Raw genomic sequence first — 20,025 nt, 5'->3', positions numbered from 1 at the left:
AAATTTTAAACTGAGTGGGTGCAAACGGAGGAGAGGTGCTGGCTGCTACTCAAACAGCAGTCTAGTGTTCCATTGCGTCAGAACATTCGATATTATATAATTTTCCCAGTATGAGGGAGAGAAGAGTGTTATTAAATGGTGACTGGATTTATCACTGCCGGTTTTCTCTGTGCTGAGAGACAGATGCTGATTCTCGACTTGAATTTTGTTAAAGGAATCATTCAACAAGAAATAATTGTTAATTTACTCACCGTCATGCGATTTCAAATCTGTATGACGTTCTTTCTTCAGGGAAACAAGAAATTGGGTATTTTGAAGAATCTTCTCGCAGGTCTTTTTGACACTATGATCACTCAAAGTAATCAAAGCTCAGAGACAAAAAATACAATGTGAAAAGAGACATGGTGGCAGGGGGTGGAATCACATTTTTGTTTCAAACCTAGCAAATTATGCAAATTACCTCAGACGATAACAATTTTAAAATGTTTGCCTAGCTTTGAATTCATCACTAGTTCTTTTCTGTAGTGCAATACATTTCTATAAATGCTTTTAGGAACTGTAATTAGAAAAAAAAATATAGAGATTATCAAAATCTTACATAATAGTACAAGTAATTTTATATCATTGTAAAAATACTGTATACTAAATATTTAACATAACATGCTGCTACAAAATGTCTCGGTAATTTCTATTTAAATAAAAAAACAAAATGATCCAGTGAATTGAATACTTTACAAACAAAAGGGGCCTTATCTCATTTATAATTTTTTTTATATATATATATATTTTTATATACACTCACCTAAAGGATTATTAGGAACATCTGTTCAATTTCTCATTAATGCAATTATCTAATCAACCAATCACATGGCAGTTGCTTCAATGCATTTAGGGGTGTGGTCCTGGTCAAGACAATCTCCTGAACTCCAAACTGAATGTCAGAATGGGAAAGAAAGGTGATTTAAGCCATTTTGAGCGTGGCATGGTTGTTGGTGCCAGACGGGCCGGTCTGAGTATTTCTCAATCTGCTCAGTTACTGGGATTTTCACGCACAACCATTTCTAGGGTTTACAAAGAATGGTGTGAAAAGGGAAAAACATCCAGTATGCGGCAGTCCTGTGGGCTGAAAATGCCTTGTTGATGCTAGAGGTCAGAGGAGAATGGGCCGACTGATTCAAGCTGATAGAAGAGCAACTTTGCCTGAAATAACCACTCGTTACAACCGAGGTATGCAGCAAAGCATTTGTGAAGCCACAACAAGCACAACCTTGAGGTGGATGGGCTACAACAGCAGAAGACCCCACCGGGTACCACTCATCTCCATTACAAATAGGAAAAAGAGGCTACAATTTGCAAGAGCTCACCAAAATTGGACAGTTGAAGACTGGAAAAATGTTGCCTGGTCTGATGAGTCTCGATTTCTGTTGAGACATTCAGATGGTAGAGTCAGAATTTGGCGTAAACAGAATGAGAACATGGATCCATCATGCCTTGTTACCACTGTGCAGGCTGCTGGTGGTGGTGTAATGGTGTGGGGGATGTTTTCTTGGCACACTTTAGTCCCCTTAGTGCCAATTGGGCATTGTTTAAATGCCACAGCCTACCTGAGCATTGTTTCTGACCATGTCCATCCCTTTATGGCCACCATGTACCCATCCTCTGATGGCTACTTCCAGCAGGATAATGCACCATCACAAAGCTCGAATCATTTCAAATTGGTTTCTTGAACATGACAATGAGTTCACTGTACTAAAATGGCCCCCACAGTCACCAGATCTCAACCCAATAGAGCATCTTTGGGATGTGGTGGAACGGGAGCTTCGTGCCCTGGATGTGCATCCCACAAATCTCCATCAACTGCAAGATGCTATCCTATCAATATGGGCCAACATTTCTAAAGAATGCTTTCAGCACCTTGTTGAATCAATGCCACGTAGAATTAAGGCAGTTCTGAAGGCGAAAGGGGGTCAAACACAGTATTAGTGTGGTGTTCCTAATAATCCTTTAGGTGAGTGTATTTCATATTTACCAAAATATAACAAACTATTGTTTGTGGTTCAAATATCATAAAACAGAGCTCAATTACTTACTTTCGAAGGCCTGATTATCCAAATAAAAATCTGAGGATTTTATATAATATAAAAAGAATATATATAACATCTTATAATATATATTTTTTTTATATTACAGTTAATTAGATACTTTACAAAAAAAAGACATTTCATCTCATTGTTTTTTATTTTTTTATTTATTTATTTATTTTTTTACTTTCACAAATCAAAATGTAAAGTGTTTCATGAATAAGTCTGGCATCAGTAGAAAAATGTCTCGGACTGATCTCACAGTGAATTTGGAAACAGTAGGTTGACTTCTGTAGCTATAATCGGTCTTACAGAAATGTGAAACACTGTCCCCAGTGGTCAGATGTCCACTGAGGGGCGCCAAAAGCGAGTTGTTTTCAGTTGTACAGGCTGTGATGCAACCCAAACCCCAAACTTGTTCAACTAAACTGGACCATCAGTGCAGTAAAAATGTAAATTTAGGGGGGAAAAAGCCACCCCTGAATCATGCTAATCACTGGTTATGTGACCACTATTACTTCCTGGTTTCAACGCGAGATGCGAACCCGGAGCCTCCCATACACCACAGGGGACGGGATACACAATGGAGCCAATGCAAAAAATGTCTCTGATAGGAGATGCTGCTTCTCATCTGGAGTCTGCATTATGTAGCCGATATGGTTGAACCACATTCAAAACATTATTGCTGATACACAGTTGAATTTGCAAAGTAGTTTTCAGCTTTGTGTTTGAATATATATGGCAGTAGAAACGGTTTCTCTACCACATTTCTACGTTAGCATTTGACAGTGTCATACTGCCCAGCCCTTATAGAATCTATCTTTATCTCTTCAGGTTCTTCATCAGGATGATGCAGTGATTGTGGAGAGGTCTATTTGTGACGATGGGGATTTTTGGGAACCTGGCCTGTTCGGGTCAGGCCAACTGTTCCAGCAACTCTTCCAAAGACTACTGCTACTCGGCCCGGATCCGCAGTACCGTGCTGCAGGGTCTGCCGTTCGGAGGAGTTCCCACGGTCCTTGCGCTTGACTTTATGTGCTTCCTGGTAAGTTTAACACACACTGTTTGATTTTCACATGTGAAACCTTCAAGCACAGCCAGGAGAAAAAGTGCATGTATATTTCAAATAATTAAACAAAAAATGGATATGCCGTCAATTCAGATGGCCTATTAACCACACGGTTCTCATCATGTCATCTGAGTTTTATTGTTTACTAATGGAACAGAAATCCAGAATGCTGACTAGGGCACCAATGGATTGACCCAATTTCCAGATGTCTGGCCGGAGTAACGTTTGCATGATTTCAGCATGTTGAAAAATATGTCGATTTTTGCATTTTATTGTATATGTGCAGGAAGAGAAAGAATGAGTGACTGTGCAGTATCTATGCTACAGTTGTTTAACTAGAATCACTGTCAGCAGGGAGTTCCACCCTTGGTTGCACCCTTGACCTATATTTCTGCTACCGTCAAAAACTCTGTTGTGCATCACTGTAAACCGCAATCTTTACGTGACCGAGCCGCATCAAGTCGAAGCACATTCTGCCTTTCTGCTCCGGTCAATATAAACATGATTGGAAATTTCAAGCTGTGCTAAAGATGAATAACCAAGCGCTACTTTTCTGTTCGGCCCTCGAATTTAGCCATAATTCTTTTCTGTAGTGTGGTAACTGACCAACACAATCTCATGACAATTTTTTCAAATTTGTACAAGATGGCAAAATCGTACAAGATATATATATTACCAACTTTTAGACCAATGAATCACATATGCTTCGATTATGATTTCCTTGCCTTGAACACAAGTTTTTTTCCAATTGAAAACATGGTCAGGACTTCCACTTTATAGTTCGGTTTAGGTATGGGGTTTTGGGTTAGGGGGTCAGATTAGGAAAAATGTTATGCTCGTGCGTTCCAAACCTGGAAGTCTCTGTACATATCATGAACACAGGTTCTTTTTTTTTTTATTCGTTGTACAAAACGGGTCATTTTGGATGTTTGGGGTCTGGGTGAGGTGAAACACTTAATTGTAAGTTTTAAGTTTGTATTGAAATACCTTTTTTTTTTTTTTGTAGCATGGAAGAAAAGAAATATCACTGTTTACAATCTCTTTCTCTTATCTCTTTCTCTTCCTCTCTCCATCTCAGGTTCTTCTATTTGTCTTCTCCATCTTGCGGAAAGTGGCGTGGGACTACGGCCGTCTAGCACTGGTGACCGATGCTGACAGGTGAGGACACAACACTGTAAAACCTGTTTGATTGATGGGTGTCATTTCTGTGCCAAAAGTAATGTTTGAATCTCTCCCAAATATTAGTTTCTGACTGAAATGAACTCCAAATATCCTGCATGATTTCTTCATTGTTTCCTCTGTATATTCTGTGTGTGTCTGGTAAAATAACATGGGTATGTGTGCAGTTGACAAATGGACATGGACAACTTTATTTTCTGCAAGATCTTTTGGTTAAAATGTATTTGTATTAGGGAAAGTGTATGTTTGTATCTGTATTTATTAAAATAAATGATTTTTGCAATTTGATTTTATTAAAAAATTATTTTTTAATTTAATAAAAGAAAATATTATTTTTTTAATTTACATTTTTTTTATTATTATTATTTCATAATCCGCTATCTAGATGCGTGGCTAATTTTGACCCCTATAAATAACCTTTTCCTTAAAGTTTACTTGTACATAGAAATCATTTTTCTCTATCTCTAGATCAAACAGAACTTTTAAAATCCAGGCACAACTAAATATACGAAAAAAACGTTGACATCCGCTGGCATTTCTTGATTCTGTTTTGGCAGGAAGGATGTGAATTAAAGAACAATCTGTTCATAAGACAGTCTGTTATTAGCTGCCGAGCATATTTGCACTGCGTTCTGCTGCTGCTACACTGAGACTCAGTGTTTCTATTTTCACTCTTCTTGTCATGTTCTTTCTTTATTTTTCTTCCCTGAATGATGTACAGTTGAGACTGCCTCTTTATATCATGTTCCACTGAATCGAATGTTTATTAGTTGCTGCTTATTAATGTTGCTAGAAATAGATTGAGCTACTGTTTACTTCTTTTTTTTTTAAACCTAATTTGGTTACATAAGTGCCTTTTTATTTATTTTTAAATGAGTTTGCAATTTGTGGCATTTACTATGAAATCTAAGTACTAGGGCACTACCATTGATGCACTATTGTTGTTCCATGTTATTCCTTGAAGTTTCTTGGAGTACCAACTGCATTCCATATTATTAAAGTAGGCTACACATCCAATATAGGCAGGGAACTGTGTTTGAATTACTTTATAGCTGGATTATCAGTAAATGAAGACTGTGTCTAAATGTCAACTTCAAATCTAAGAAGAAGAATTATTAAAAACAAAACATGTAAATATTGAATAAATTATACATAGACGTCTGCAGAAACGCGCTTAAATAGAAATTTAAATGGAGAATTTTGTCGCAGCATGAGTAGACCTACATGGACTATTTTAATTGCAGCCTGGTTTCATGAACCGTGGCAACACGTTTGGCTGCAGTTTCTCTGTGAAATGTCCAGCAGGGGGCACCAAAAGCGAGTGAAATGGTGTCATAATCAGACGGGGTTTTTAAGGTGAATGTTAGTTGGAGGTTTTAATGAGTCAAACATACCTCCTAAACCTAACCAAGAGTGATTAAAACAGACACACTTACCCTAAACTAACATCTAAACCTAACTGATAGTGTCCTAAATGCAAGTGCGACATGAAAAGCACATTTTCTGAAATAACCCCATCATTTAGTGTTGTTTCTATGATACTCATGTCTCCGCTTGCGTGCTTGACTGATTCCAAATCCAAAGACCAACACACTATGAGGCACGTAAAAGTCAGTTTGCTAAACTGTATTTCTTGTAACGTTCATTCTATGAGACTGGGTTGTTTAATTGACACTTTTCATGATTAGTTTACCGTGGCAGCTATGTGTAACCTTGACTGTTTATTCAATTAATTGTGCAGCCCTAATATAAACAAACTTTTCTTTGATTTTCCAACAAAAAATATCTGCTTTGTGATATATATACTGTAACATTACCATGACATAAATGTCTCATACAATGATAAAGAGTTTGGTCCTACAGCCCAACCCTCGTGCACTCAGTCTCTCATTGAAATGGAACAATGTATAGCACCATCTCTGTTTATGATGTCTGTTCATTTCTTTAAGTTTTATATGTTACAAGCAAATGAAGGCTTTCAAACATGATCATGTACACTGAAATATGAATATAGAATGGGTTAACGCTATGAGGGGTCTTATGGGGCTGTTATATTTGACCAAATTATTACATTTTTGTGTGTTTTAAACTAAAAATGACTAAGTGCGCCTTTTAAGATGTCACCAATAGGATCACGGATTTATCGTGTGCCACGAGTTTTAACCCATCACTTTTCTTTCCACAGCCCAAGATCTGATATCTGCAGAGATTTGATTTGAATGAATTTGTTTTCCTTCAAGCTTATTTTTCCCTCCTTTTTTTCTTTCCCTCCAAAGACAGAAGAGAAGATTCAGCGTTCTGGAGGAGAGGGAGTAGTATGTTCTTTTAAGTTCCTCTGAGTTCTGAAGCCTTTATTCTCTGCTTTACTGGTGAACTAACAGCAATTTCTTCTGATAAACTTGTGTGCGTTATTGTGAAGTTCCTCACCTTTTACATGTTTCTAACACACCACAGGTGCCTTATGTCACTATATGGAGTGTGTGTGTGTGTGTGTGTGTGTGTGTGTGTGTGTGTGTGTGTGTGTGTGTGTGTGTGTGTGTGTGTGTGTGTGTGTGTGTGTGTGTGTGTGTGTGTGTGTGTGTGTGTGTGTGTGTGTGTTTGGGGTGGATTTCTTGCAGTGCTCACCAAATAATAATTTTCCTCTATTCCCTTGGGTGTGTTTTGGGGTTGTGAGTGAGTCATTCAGCCAATTGAGTGCGCCTTTTAAACTCCAATTCAATTCCTGAAATTGAACTGAAGTTTCGACAGGATGTATTTATGCCATAGAAATTGAAATGTTTCATTTTTTCATCAGAATTACACAAATTATGAACTTGTTTTCTTTATTAATAATATAATCTAATGTTGACATTTATATTTAATTTAATATAAAAGTTAACTTTGGTTTATTTAGAACTATGGAATTAATGTAACATGAAATTTGATGCAACACGTTTATTATTTGTACACTTGTTGTTTTAGATCTATATAGTCAAACAATTCAAATTCTAATGTCACTCAGTGCTCAGATTTACAGTTTTTTTTATTTTAGTCAATCTTTTTCTTGTCTTTTCACTTTAGTCAATATTTTGTTGTCATATTCATTTATTATAATAAATATTCTCAAACTACACTAAAAATGACTAAAATGGCATATCATTTTAATCGACTAAAATAACATGTCTCGTTTTGCACATTATCTTAAAATAAATAAAACATTTCAAACTGTAACAGACCAAACTTTTAACCAAATATTAAAACCTTAAACCAAAAAAAATTATGTATACAAAATGTTGTATTAAATGTGCTTACTAATAATAAAGATGACAAAATCATCTTTTAAAAATACCTCTAAATGACATTCACTGAATTAAAGGGGGAAAAAATACTTTTTATAAATTAAATTTTGTAAAGAAATTCACTGCAAAAAATCATATTGTTATCAAGTGTTTTCTCTTGTTTTCCATTTAAAATAGTCTCAAAATCCTTAAAATAAGATACATTTACTTAAAGGCAAATTATACTTATATTCAAGATCTATTCTCTAAAAGCAAATCTAAATATCTTCTATACTGATTCTCGGGTGAATGCATCTTTTTTTTTTAAAGGATTTTTAATATTATATTCAATATTCTCAGATTTTTTTTCTTTTGCAGTATAGCTGCTAAAGTTAATGTATGCTGTTTTAAAGGAGTTTTACATATTTATATTGGAAAACAAGCCAAATCAAAAACATATTTTGTTACAGTGTATAATAGGGCGAAGACTTTCCTCTCTCGCCTTTCTGTTCACTTCAATCTATTTTTAACTCACAAAAAAAAAAAACTCTCTCTTATTAACAAAGCGGCATATTGGCAATTTTCTTCACGATAAGAAATGCACAGTGACATATATTATGATTCAATAAGTCATGAGCCATCACGTTATAATCTAGCTGCATTAAGTGAGTGAGCTCGAGGGACGAGCATCACCGTGACCGAGCGTGCATCAGCTGGCTGCAGTTTCAATCTCTCCCACTTAAATCGGGACATTCGTGCAACTCATAAAAGAGGCGCTCACAGAGAAATGCCAGTTTCGGAGTTTGTAGTTAATTACATGATCTGCTTCTGTATTATCTGAACTTTAATAAAGCCATAACACATTAAATATAACTGCATTTAAGATGCAACACCAGGGTGTTTCCTTTAAAGACGCTCAACATGCAAGTTTTGCTTCTCAGTATAATACATTTTTTTACTCATCTGATTAGACATAACTAAATGCTGTCAAAACAGTTAACAGCCATTTAATCGATAATGGCAACTAATCATTTCAACCCTAATGTCAATAATTGTTTTTAAAAATGTATATGAAATTAGTTGACTTTTAGTCAGGGATGGATTACCGACCGAGCCAATGGGTCCAGTGCCCAGGGACACTTGACTACCAGGGGCCCTTGACTGCCTGGGGGTCCTTGGGCTTTAAGGTTGCGTGATCCAGTTTGGCGATATTTTTTTATTTTTTCCCTAATCGAAAACCATCAATGAAATCGAAAACCACCCCCCTCCCCTGCTCAACTTTTGGCCATGAAAACGAAACCCCCAGTCAACAACTTTTGGAGGGGGGCCCTTGGAGATAATTGGCCCTGGGGCCTTTGCATGTCATAATCCATCCCTGCTTTTAGTTGCTCTTAACTGTATTGATGATATTTAGTTTAGTTGTCTAATCAATTGAGGAAAACATTTGTTATACTAAGAATAAATAAGCATCATTAATTAGTAAAAATTATGTAATTTGTTTAACCACAAACCAATGCACATATTTGAGAATTTATTTGCATCTTGTGTTTTCATCCAGTGCTTTTAATGGGATATCCCAAAATGTGCATAAAAAGATGTGGATGGAAACCCAGCTTGCGGATGTTGAATTTCTTTGAATTGCAATCAGTTCAGTGTTTCTTCCCATTATTTCAATTCAAATTCAACATCCTGTGGGGCGTGGCCAATTCAAATTCACGCTCATGAATGGCATGGGAGCTGACTCTTAAATTCAGATTTTTGCCCAATCCTGGTGTGTGGGTGACTCACTCATGTGAATGTTTTCCAACTGACCTCTTAACACTTGAGTGTCAATAACCACCTGCCCTTCATATTTCTTTTTGTGATGTTTGATATCAAACTACAGTAGAAGAAAGGAAAGGAATAACTATGAACCCGTACGAAGGTAAAATAATGTTACTATGTCCCTGATCTGTTGTGAGCCCCAAAGTCTTCAAAATAGTGTATTCAACCAAGACCCCTAAGTTTTGTGACTCATCCCACCATTGTGAATGCGGTCAGTAAAGTGTATCTCATGTGTAGAGCCTTCAAAAGTTTTTAAATGTGAAAGTGATCATGTATATGTATATAACCTCAATTGATTTAGCAGTGTCCTTGTGGTTCTCCCTAGTGTTTCCCTGAACGTTTGGAAATTAGGCAAATTTCAAATGGATTTACAACTAGCTGTGTTGTCTTCTGTCAATACAGGGTGGATCATTAATGATTTCTAACAGAAATCAACTATCTTAATATTTCACCCCAAATCTTTTTTTTTATTATTGCAATCAATGTTAATGGGGATGGAACTCCAAAAATGCAAAAAAGCACCATAAAGTGTCAAAGCTGTCTACAGAACTTGTGTGTTTATTCCTAGGGGTTGTTTAAACCAAACAAGTTTGTGCGTCTGTCTGCATAGATTTTAATTGAGCAGCTCTTAAATGGTTAGTTCACCCAAAAATTTTAATTCTCTCAGGATTTACTTACTTTTAAGCTATCCCAGATGTGTATGACTTTCCCTCTTCAGCAGAACCGCAATGAAGATTTTATTAAGCCCATTTCAGCTCTTTTTGTCCATACAATGCAAGTAAATGGGTGCCATCAGTCTGCTGGCTGTTTGAAGGTTCAAAAGGCATATTCATAATCAAATGGCATGTCCAACAGAGATATAGGTTCACTACCTTGAACTTTTAAGGCCACTGCCAAATTTTGATGACGTCACGACTGTCAAGTTGGATCTTTCATTGAATTCCAAGTTTATAATTCGGAGTTCTCCACAGATGTGAACATCGGAATCTCGTAATTGTGGTAATTCCAGCCATGTCTCATAGAATGAATGTTACAAAAAATTTTTGCAAACTGACTTTTATCTGCTTTAATGTGCCGAATTCTACATTTCAGCACAGTTTCCTAGTGAAATGAACAGAGGCTCCAAAACAACTGTGCGCTTTATACACCTTCACACAATTCACAACTACAATGACGGATTATGACTTTATAATCAATTATTTTAGCTATGTTACTCACACACTATTATGTTATTATATCGAAATACTATTATGCATCATTTGAAATATAATGCTTTTTTTGACTCTGAAGTCCGTTGGTCAAGCCCAGCCGAACACGTAAGCTGACACGTGAGACAAGTGTCATAGAAGCAATGCGAGGTGATGTGGTTGCTTCGGCAAATTTCTCATGTGCTTTTTGGACATTATCAGTTAAGATTAGCTGTTTGTTAAGGGTAAGGATTTCTGTTTTGTTCACCTCTCATTTGGTTTTAGATCACTTTTGGTGTCGGTTAAAGTTTTTGGTTAGGAGGTACTGTATGTTTTATTTATTAAAGCCTCCATCTACTATTAACCTTAACCTCGTCTGATTATGACACCATTTCACTCACTTTTGGCACCCCCTGCTGGACATTTCACTGGGAAACTGCAGCGAAGCATATAATAAGGCACGTAAATTAATTTTCACGTAATATCTGAGAGACCAGGCTGGGTAATTTTGACATGACGTGAACGCACCATAGGATCTGGCAAAAACCTATTTCTAGATAGGTCATTTTGAATTATCATCCTATTACCTTTTGAACTCTTTCTCATGGCAATTCATTTTAGGCACACCCAGGAAACTTGCTTTAGATAAACCAGAGAGAGGAAGATTCTTTCCTTTAGGCACTGTTCTGCGTCCCTCCCGGATGTTTTCATTCCCGTTACCATAATGAAACTTGTCAGTCATCCAGGCTTACAGCAGAGGAACCATGTTAATAGAGCCGTGTGTGACAGAATCGCAACTCTTCTGTACTCTGCAATTGTTCTTTGCTTTTCAATGATAATTGGACATCGCGTCATAATTTATACACATACTTTGTCATTTTAAACTTTCCATACCAATTGAAATTCAGTAGTGCAATAAATACCTTTTAGATTGGACTTGACAACACATGACTTCTTTTTTGTGCAGAACCGATCATAGATTGAGCCATAATGCACATTTCATTTAATCATTTTTGTTGCTCTGGGAGAGCTTTAAATGTGCAACACAGTTGGGTTCTGGAAGTTAAAATCCCATTATTTTCTCCATTTGCTAATTGAGTTTTAATGTTAACTTAGAAATACAGTCTCTCAATACAGTTGTACCATGAGCAGAGAGATGCTTCAATACACTTGTACCATGAGCTCTGAGGTTTTAATCAATGGTATAGGATTCTGTTGAAGCATTAGTCCGTGTGACTTCGATTTCATTTAAAAAAAAAAAAAATGTTCATGTTAGATTTTGTTGGGCTATTTAGCAAAGACAATCTGAGTAAACACAAAATACATTTTATAAATAATAATGTTATTTACTGAAGCAAAAAAGTTAGCCAATACCAACTGGGCCTGTGTGAAATAGTATTTGCCCCCTTAGTTACTAAATCCCCAAATCTATATAACTGCATTCATAATTGAGTTCGGCTGGACTAGACACACACAGGCCTGATACCTGCCAGCCCTGTTCAATCAAATCAACATCTAAATAGAACTTTTTCTGCTGCATGTAGATGGCCAAAAGGTCTCACCCAGAAGCACACTATGCCAAGGTTGAACGCAATTCCAGAAATAATGAAGAAAGTTTATTGAAATGATTCAGTCTGAGAAGGGTTTCAAAGCAATTTCAAAGGCTCCGGGACTCCAATGAACCCCAGTGAGAGCCATTATCTCCAAATGGAGAGAACTTGGCACAGTAGTGAACCTTCCCAAAAGTGGCCAACCTTCCAAATTCCTAAAAGCGTACATGCACAACTTGTCCAGGTAGTTTCAAAAAAAGCCAAGGACAACATCCAAAGAACTGCAGGCCTCTCTCGCATCAATAAATGTCACTGTTCATGACTTCACTATCAGAAAGACACTGGTCAAAAATGCCATCCATGGAAGAGTCGCGAGGCGAAAACCACTTCTAGCCCAGAAGAACATTAAGGCTCGTCTTTGGCCAAAATACACGTTGATGATCCTCAAAAATTTGGGGGAAATGTTTTGTGGATTGAGTCGAAAGTGGAACTGTTTGGAAGACAGGGGTCCCGTTACATCTGGCATAAATAAAACACAGAATTCCACAAAAAGAACTTCATACCTACAAGCATGTTGGTGGTAGTGGGATGGTGTGGGGATGCTTTGCTGATTCAAGGTGACTTGCAATAACTGAGGGAAACATGAATTGTACTCTCTACCAGAAAATCCTAAAGGAGAACGTCCAGTCATCTGTGTTGTGAAGCTCAAGCACAGCTGGATTATGCAGCAAAGCAATGATCCAAAGCATAGGAGTAAGTCCACCTCTGAATGACTCAAAAGAAGCTAAATTAAAGTTTTAATATTGTCAATGTCCTGACTTGAACCCAATTGAGATGTTGTGGCAGGACCTTAAACGGGCAGTTTATGCTCAAACTCTCCAATGTGGCTGAACTAAAGCAGTTCTGCAAATAAGAGTGAGCCAAAATTTCACAACAGAATTGTTAAAGACTGATCACCAGTTATCAGAAGTGTTTCATTGTAGTTGTTGCAGCTAAAGGTTGCACAACCAGCTATTGAGTTTAAGGGGTAGTTTTTCACATGGTAATATAGGTGTTGGATAACTATTGCTTCGATAAAAAAAGAAAATTGAAAACTGTATTTTGTGTTTACTCAGGTTGCCTTTGTTTTATGTTATATCTTGTTTGAAGAGCAAAAACAATTTAGTATACAAAATGTACAAATATGTGTACGTGTGGTTATTATGGAAACGTATGATAATTTATGCATAAAGTGGAGTGTGATGATGCTGGTAAGACCATAAATCTCTTTGCATCAAGCTTGTATATAGGTCCGTTCATCTTGGACAACATCTTGGCAGCGTTTTAAGTAGATGAGTCTCGATCTCAACTGTGTGCTTGAAGGAACTGTTACAGATGTATTCTCTGCTGCTGAAGCTCATAAATATGAAATATCTCTTCAGCACTGAAATGAGACTGACCTACATTTGCATGAGTGGAGAATTTGAGATGTTTGCAGATCTGACGTTCAGATATTCAAACAGTTCGGGCTGCGTGGTCATTTCAGGCCTTCGGAATAACAATAAAGTCCAGTTTAACTGTATATCTGATATATTTCTCACTCTTTCTCTCTTTTCCTACACAGTGTGGCTTCAGCTCTACATTCTGAAACACCAGACCGCTATGAGCGTCTCACATCCGTCTCAAGCTCGGTGGATTTCGAACAGCGAGATAACGTAAGCCAAATGTCATTCATATGCGCATTAGCTCAAATCACACTTAAAATTAACCTTTCATACTGGTTCAGTGAAAGACATTTAATTAAATAAACTTTAATATTGTTGTCAGATTTTATTTCTGATTTGAAGTATGTTTTTGAAACATAATCTTGAGAAATGGCTACCAAGATGGCTGTAGAGTTGCCAATTGGAAAGTCTGGCTACGCAAAACAAGCCTGTGAGCTCTATCATCAATTTCTGAAAAAGCAGTTCCTGATCCATCTCATGGGCTCATTCGCTCCCCCTGTATTCCATTGATTTTTCCATAGAACACTGACTGCACATCAATGTTATATAAGCTCCGAGAGGAACAGCCTTTATAGAGGGCAAAAACTTCCTCCATTTCAGCGAGTACTGACGCTGACTACCACCCCTGGAGTTCCAAGTTCGAATACAGGGTGTGCTGAGTGACTCCAGCCAGGTCTCCTAATCAACCAAATTGACTCGGTTGCTAGGGAAGGTAGAGTCACATGGGGTAACCTCCTTGTGGTCACAATTAGTGGTTCTCGCTCTCAATAGGGCACATGGTAAGTTGTGCGTTGATCGTGGAGAGTAGCTTGAGTCTCCACATGCTGTGTCACGCACAACAAGCCACGTGATAAGATGCGTGGATTGACGGTGTCAGAAACAGAGGCAACTGAGACTTGTCCTCCACCACCGGATTGATTTGAGTAACCGTGCCACCACAAGGACCTGCTAAGTAGTGGGTATTGGGTATTCCAAATTGGGGAGAAAAGGGGATACATTGTTTATATTAAATCACACTGGCGATGAAGCAGCATTTATTGTACTCATGTCTGCCACTGTTCTTGAATGTCCCGCCAAAGCTTTAAGAGAAACTGACTCAACAAATCCTCAAAATAAACTCTCTCTTCTCCCACACTGAAAGCTTGGGATGTCTAAGCGGTTTAGTGGTAAAGGTTTGATTAGCCCGCTGACAGACTGCACCTGAGGAGAAACCCATTTCCTTTGTGCAGAAAGTGGTTGTTTGCCCAAAAAAGAAAATTCAAAGAAAAGTAATTAGAAATCACCCCAGGTTTTAACTATTGCTTTAATGTCTTTTGGCATAGTCATTTGTTTGTTTGTTTGTTTGTTTTTGGATCATGGCTGGGAATTCTGTCCTCTAAGGCAGTTTTGCATGCCTTTTTATAAGAGATAATTTCAAAGCTCCATAATCTCCTGGCCATATTCATCTGCATTCACCTGTAATCCTGGCAGAGAAATCACTCTCTCACTCTCATGAGCAATAGACCTGGATTCAAATTTTAAGTGATTAGAGCAATAAACTCAGTAAATCCCAATACAAGTCCAGTAATACTGTATGTCTGTTTATTATGGTGTTATCATCATTATGGAGCGAGAGAGAGGGCGTGTGAGTGTGTGTGTGTGTGTGTGTGTGTGTGTGTGTGTGTGTGTGCGTGTGCGTGCGTGCGCGTGCATCTTGCATTCACTGTTTTTGTTTTTTGTCTCTGCAGGGCTTCTGTTCCTGGTTAACTGCTATATTCAGAATAAAGTAAGTGGCTCTTTGACTTTAAACAGTTGGCTGTTCATATTAATACTACAGAACAGCAGAATTCACAGAGATGGACCTATACTCCATACATTAAACTCCAAACCCCATACTCTATTCTCCCTACTTTATAATCTTTACTCCATTGTCTCTATACTCTATAGTCCATATACTTTACTCTATAGTCCATAATCTATACACCAAAATGTATACTTTATACTACGTACTGTATACTCCATACTTTTTGCTCAGTAATTAATACTCCTTAGTCCACACGCAATACCTCATGCTTTGTGCTCCATACTTCATACTGTACACTCCTTAGTCCATGATCTTTGTAATCCATTCTTTATAATATGCTTAACACTGTATTATGCACACTGTACTCTAGTCCATACTCTGTAATCTATGTTCTTTAAACTCCATAATCTACACTCTGAACTCCGTATAATCTGTACTCTGTGCAGTATAGTTTATTCTCTGTATTCTGTTCTCCATACTCTACACTTCATACTATACTGTATACACCATACTGTATACTTCATTATCTATACTCCATACTGTGTATTCTGTAGTCCATACTTTATATGCCATACTGTATGCTTTATACTCTATAAAATATAATGTATACTCTATACTACATACTCTATATTGTATACTCCATACTCAACACTCCATAGTCCACATGTTATACTCCATCCTCTGTGCTCCATACTTCATGCTGTGTACTCCATAGTCCTCCTTACTCTGTTCTCAATTTACCAACCTCTGTACTCTATACTTCATTATCCATTACTATACCATACTTAACAATGTATATTCCACACTATACTCTATATTGTTCTCTATATTCTTTAAACTTAATTCTCTATAATCTGTACTCTGTACAGTATAGTTTGCACTCTGTGTTCTGTACTCCATTCTATGCACCTCATACTGTATACTCTCTACTCCACACTGTATACTTCATACTCTATGCTCCATTCTGTAAACTCTGTAGTCCATACTTTATACTCCATACTGTACACTCTATATTCCATATAGTCTTTAGTCCTTACGCTATACTCCATTTATACTACATACTGCATATTGTATACTCCATACTGTATACTCCATATTCTTTGCTCTGTACTTCATTCTATGTAATCAATTGTCCATAGTATGTTCTCTGTATTCCCTACTATGCACCCTATTTTCATTTCACCAGTATATATACTACTTATTCTTTATCTACTCAAAACTCTATAATCCACACTACACTCTTCTCTATGGTCCATACTTTACATGCCATACTAGTTAGTCCATACCGTATACTCTGTGTTCTCTACCCTGTACTCCATTCTTATCCTTGTAACTTTTTTACCCCACACTAAATGTATGACTGTTTCATTCTTTAAAAGCCATACTCCATAATCCACATTCTGCATGTCATGTGTACTCCATGCTCCACACACAATACTCTGTTCTCCATGCTACATACTCTATACTCTGTACTTCATACTTTGTATCTCTTTCTAGCAAGTTTGAAGGGTACTGTGTGGGTTTCTGAATAATCTTTATTATGGCTAATATGATGCTTTTCCTCTGCAGAGATGAGGAGATCAGGGAGAAATGTGGTGAAGACGCCGTTCACTATCTCTCATTCCAGCGCCACATCATAGGCCTGCTGGTGGTAGTGGGTGTGCTGTCAGTGGGCATCGTTCTGCCTGTCAACTTCTCGGGCAACCTGCTCGGTGAGTCCTGGGGTCAGAGGTCAGGGATCAACTGTGTGACTTTAGTCTGTAGAGCAAGAGTAAATTAGCAATTTTACGTTTGTACTGTAACTTACTGTAAAGACTATCAGTAGAAGAGTCCATCAGTCTTTTTTTTGTTTTTGTTTTTTTAGATATTCCACCATGTTTCACTGTAATCGGAACATCTAGATGTATTGAAAGTTCTCTCTTTGTACCCTGTAAAATCCAAAATTAGTAGCAGCACTAACAGTTGTGTTCGAGTCTGTGGTGTTCGTGATGCACTCTCTGCCCTCTAGCTTGGTCGACTATTGATTATTATCAGTGCGGTTTAATCTACAGCGCTCACATAATGAGATTGAACTTTTATCTCTGGTTTGGGTAATTGGATGCTTGTTACAGAAAAACATGGGGAATGAGTGAGTGGTTGAGGAGAAAGGCAGGAAAATGAATGAAAACTGGTCAACTTAAAGAAGTAGCTTTTGAAGGAGTGTCCATCATTGAGACAAAAACATTGTTGAAAGAGACAAAGAGGGTTGCTATGTCCAGTTTGCTCTTGTTGCTAAATAAGTACAGTTCAAGCACTTATCCAAATATGTTTTAAATGTGATCAAAAACATGATCATGATCATTATTTTGTACTTCTAGAAAATGTTTGCACTTCTGTTTTTGCAGCTTAAAAGACATTTTACACTCGTGTACTGTATATGATAAAACATTGCAAATTCATACTATGTTGGGCAATTCCACGGAAATGGCAACCACATCATGGAACAAATAGTTTTAACTATAAAAAAATGTTTTAACTATCGATTTAACATGTTAATTTGGTGCAATTAATTCTGTAAAAAATATAACCCATTAAAAATTTTTACGCAAATAATCATGCCTCCTAACATGTGCGAAAATACACTTAAGACATTTTTGTTATTGTAAGAAATTGACCCTTGACTTTTTTTATTTTTTATTTTCTCCCCAATTTGGAATGTCCAATTCCCAATGCGCTCTAAGTCCTCATGGTGGCAGGTGGCTGAGGACAAATCTCAGTTGCCTCCACGTCTGAGACCGTCAATCCGTGCATTTTATCACGTGGCTTGTTGAGCATGTCACCATGGAGACATGGCGCATGTGGAGGCTTCACTCTATTCTCTGCGGCGTCCACGCACAATCACCATGCGCCTCACCGAGAGCGAGAACCACACATTATAGTGACCATGATGAGGTTACCCCATGTGACTCTACCCTTCATAGCAAACAGGCCAATTTGGTTGCTTAGGAGACCTGACTGGAGTCACTCAGCATGCCCTGTATTCGAACTCGCGACTCCAGGGGTGGTAGTCAGTGTCTTTACTCGCTGAGCCACCCTCCCCACCCCCTCTTGACCATTTGAATCGGCATAGTTTTTTGCCGATACCGATAGTTTATATATACAGATTAATCGGTAATGACTTTAAAAAGTCTACATCTGCTATATGCAATTCAAAAACTTCATTTGGTGAATGATTACATGTAGATTTAATAGAGCTAAATCTCAGTCACTGTTTGTAGACTAATGCATGATTAATAATATGAGACATTGTAGAAAAGGACACATATGAAGCATAAACGTTATTGAATGTTTATTGATTGAGTTCATGTTGATTCGAAGAGATGCATATCAGACATTTATGACAAGTAATTGATGATGATCAACTATTAACTAAATACATTATGACATTTATTTTAACACATTAATTATATCGATTTAAAGATTTTGCCTTTTGCCCAACACCTTAGTTATCAGTATCGGCAAAATCCAAAATCGGTCAACCTCTTATCCAGTTGTGTTTTTATATTTAAATCGCTTTTAAAACTACTAATAAAAATGGATCATCTCTCTTTTTTATCAGAAAACAATGCATACAGCTTTGGACGCACGACAATCGCAAACCTGAATTCTGGGTAAGATATTTTATACCTCATGTTTATTATAGAATCATCCCCATATACAGTACAGAAAGTGGCTGCCTTAATCAAGGTATGATAATGTATTTGAAATAGTCCATGTCAAATAAACATGCCTTTTTCTATTTGTACATCAGGAATAACCTCTTGTGGCTGCACACTTCATTTGCCTTCATGTACCTGCTCCTCACCGTCTACAGCATGCGACGCCACACGTCCAAGATGCACTACAAAGAAGACGATCTGGTACATGCACCGTGTCATACAGATCTTCAGATGGGCATTGCTCATAAATGCCACTTTTGCCATCTAGTCTTTGTAGCTATGACTTTAAAGCGCTAAATTATCTGAAAATGTTCATGACCGAATTTAAATTTTTGTTTGAAATATCCCATTTCTGTGTCAGAGGAAAAAGATGTACAATGTAAAAGCATCCCATCTCAAGGCTTCTTGTGACGTCTACAGCACATTCTCCAGCAGTGCATACAGTGATGCTTATGAAATATTCATGAAGTCTGTCTATACTGTTGACCTAAATTTCTGCGCCAGGAGTTTAACCTCGTTTACAGGCTCTGTACCACACTGCAGCATCTTTGCATGCATAAATAACATCCATAACTATTTTTTTTTTTTCTGTTTCTCCAGGTAAAACGCACTTTATTTATCAATGGCATTTCTAAGTATGCAGAAGAGAGCCATATAAAACAGCACTTTGAGTAAGATATCTCCTTTTTACTTCACCATGCATTACAAATCTGTTTAATTTTGCAAAGATATCCGAAGTGGGTCACTAGAATAGCTGCTGTCTCTAATTCATGAAATACTTGAGTGAAAAATTAAAATCACATGCCTGCATCAGTGAGCATCAGGGATGTGTATGTTCTGGGTCCCTGGAGCTCGTGTACTAGAACTGAATTCTGTGAACGTCTACGGTAATTGTCTAAATTAGTGTTTTAAA

General features: G+C 37.3%; 1 protein-coding gene across 1 annotated transcript in view; it reads left to right on the top strand.

Moving 5' to 3' along the window:
* Positions 1-20,025, top strand: part of LOC127633048 (CSC1-like protein 2) — a 69,695-nt gene that overhangs the window by 23,066 nt on the left and 26,604 nt on the right. Inside the window, exons 2-10 of the mRNA XM_052111917.1 lie at positions 2,916-3,126; positions 4,229-4,308; positions 6,606-6,644; positions 13,751-13,841; positions 15,359-15,396; positions 16,984-17,126; positions 19,013-19,064; positions 19,205-19,313; positions 19,713-19,783. Coding sequence (XP_051967877.1) covers positions 2,965-3,126; positions 4,229-4,308; positions 6,606-6,644; positions 13,751-13,841; positions 15,359-15,396; positions 16,984-17,126; positions 19,013-19,064; positions 19,205-19,313; positions 19,713-19,783 — 785 coding nt within the window. The 5' untranslated portion in view covers positions 2,916-2,964. The remainder of the gene's footprint in view (positions 1-2,915; positions 3,127-4,228; positions 4,309-6,605; positions 6,645-13,750; positions 13,842-15,358; positions 15,397-16,983; positions 17,127-19,012; positions 19,065-19,204; positions 19,314-19,712; positions 19,784-20,025) is intronic.

Source organism: Xyrauchen texanus, chromosome 39 (genome assembly GCF_025860055.1).
Source record: "Xyrauchen texanus isolate HMW12.3.18 chromosome 39, RBS_HiC_50CHRs, whole genome shotgun sequence".
In the NCBI taxonomy this organism is placed as follows: domain Eukaryota; kingdom Metazoa; phylum Chordata; class Actinopteri; order Cypriniformes; family Catostomidae; genus Xyrauchen; species Xyrauchen texanus.
Note: the sequence above shows the minus strand (reverse complement) of the source record. Positions and strands in the feature narration are given on the sequence as shown.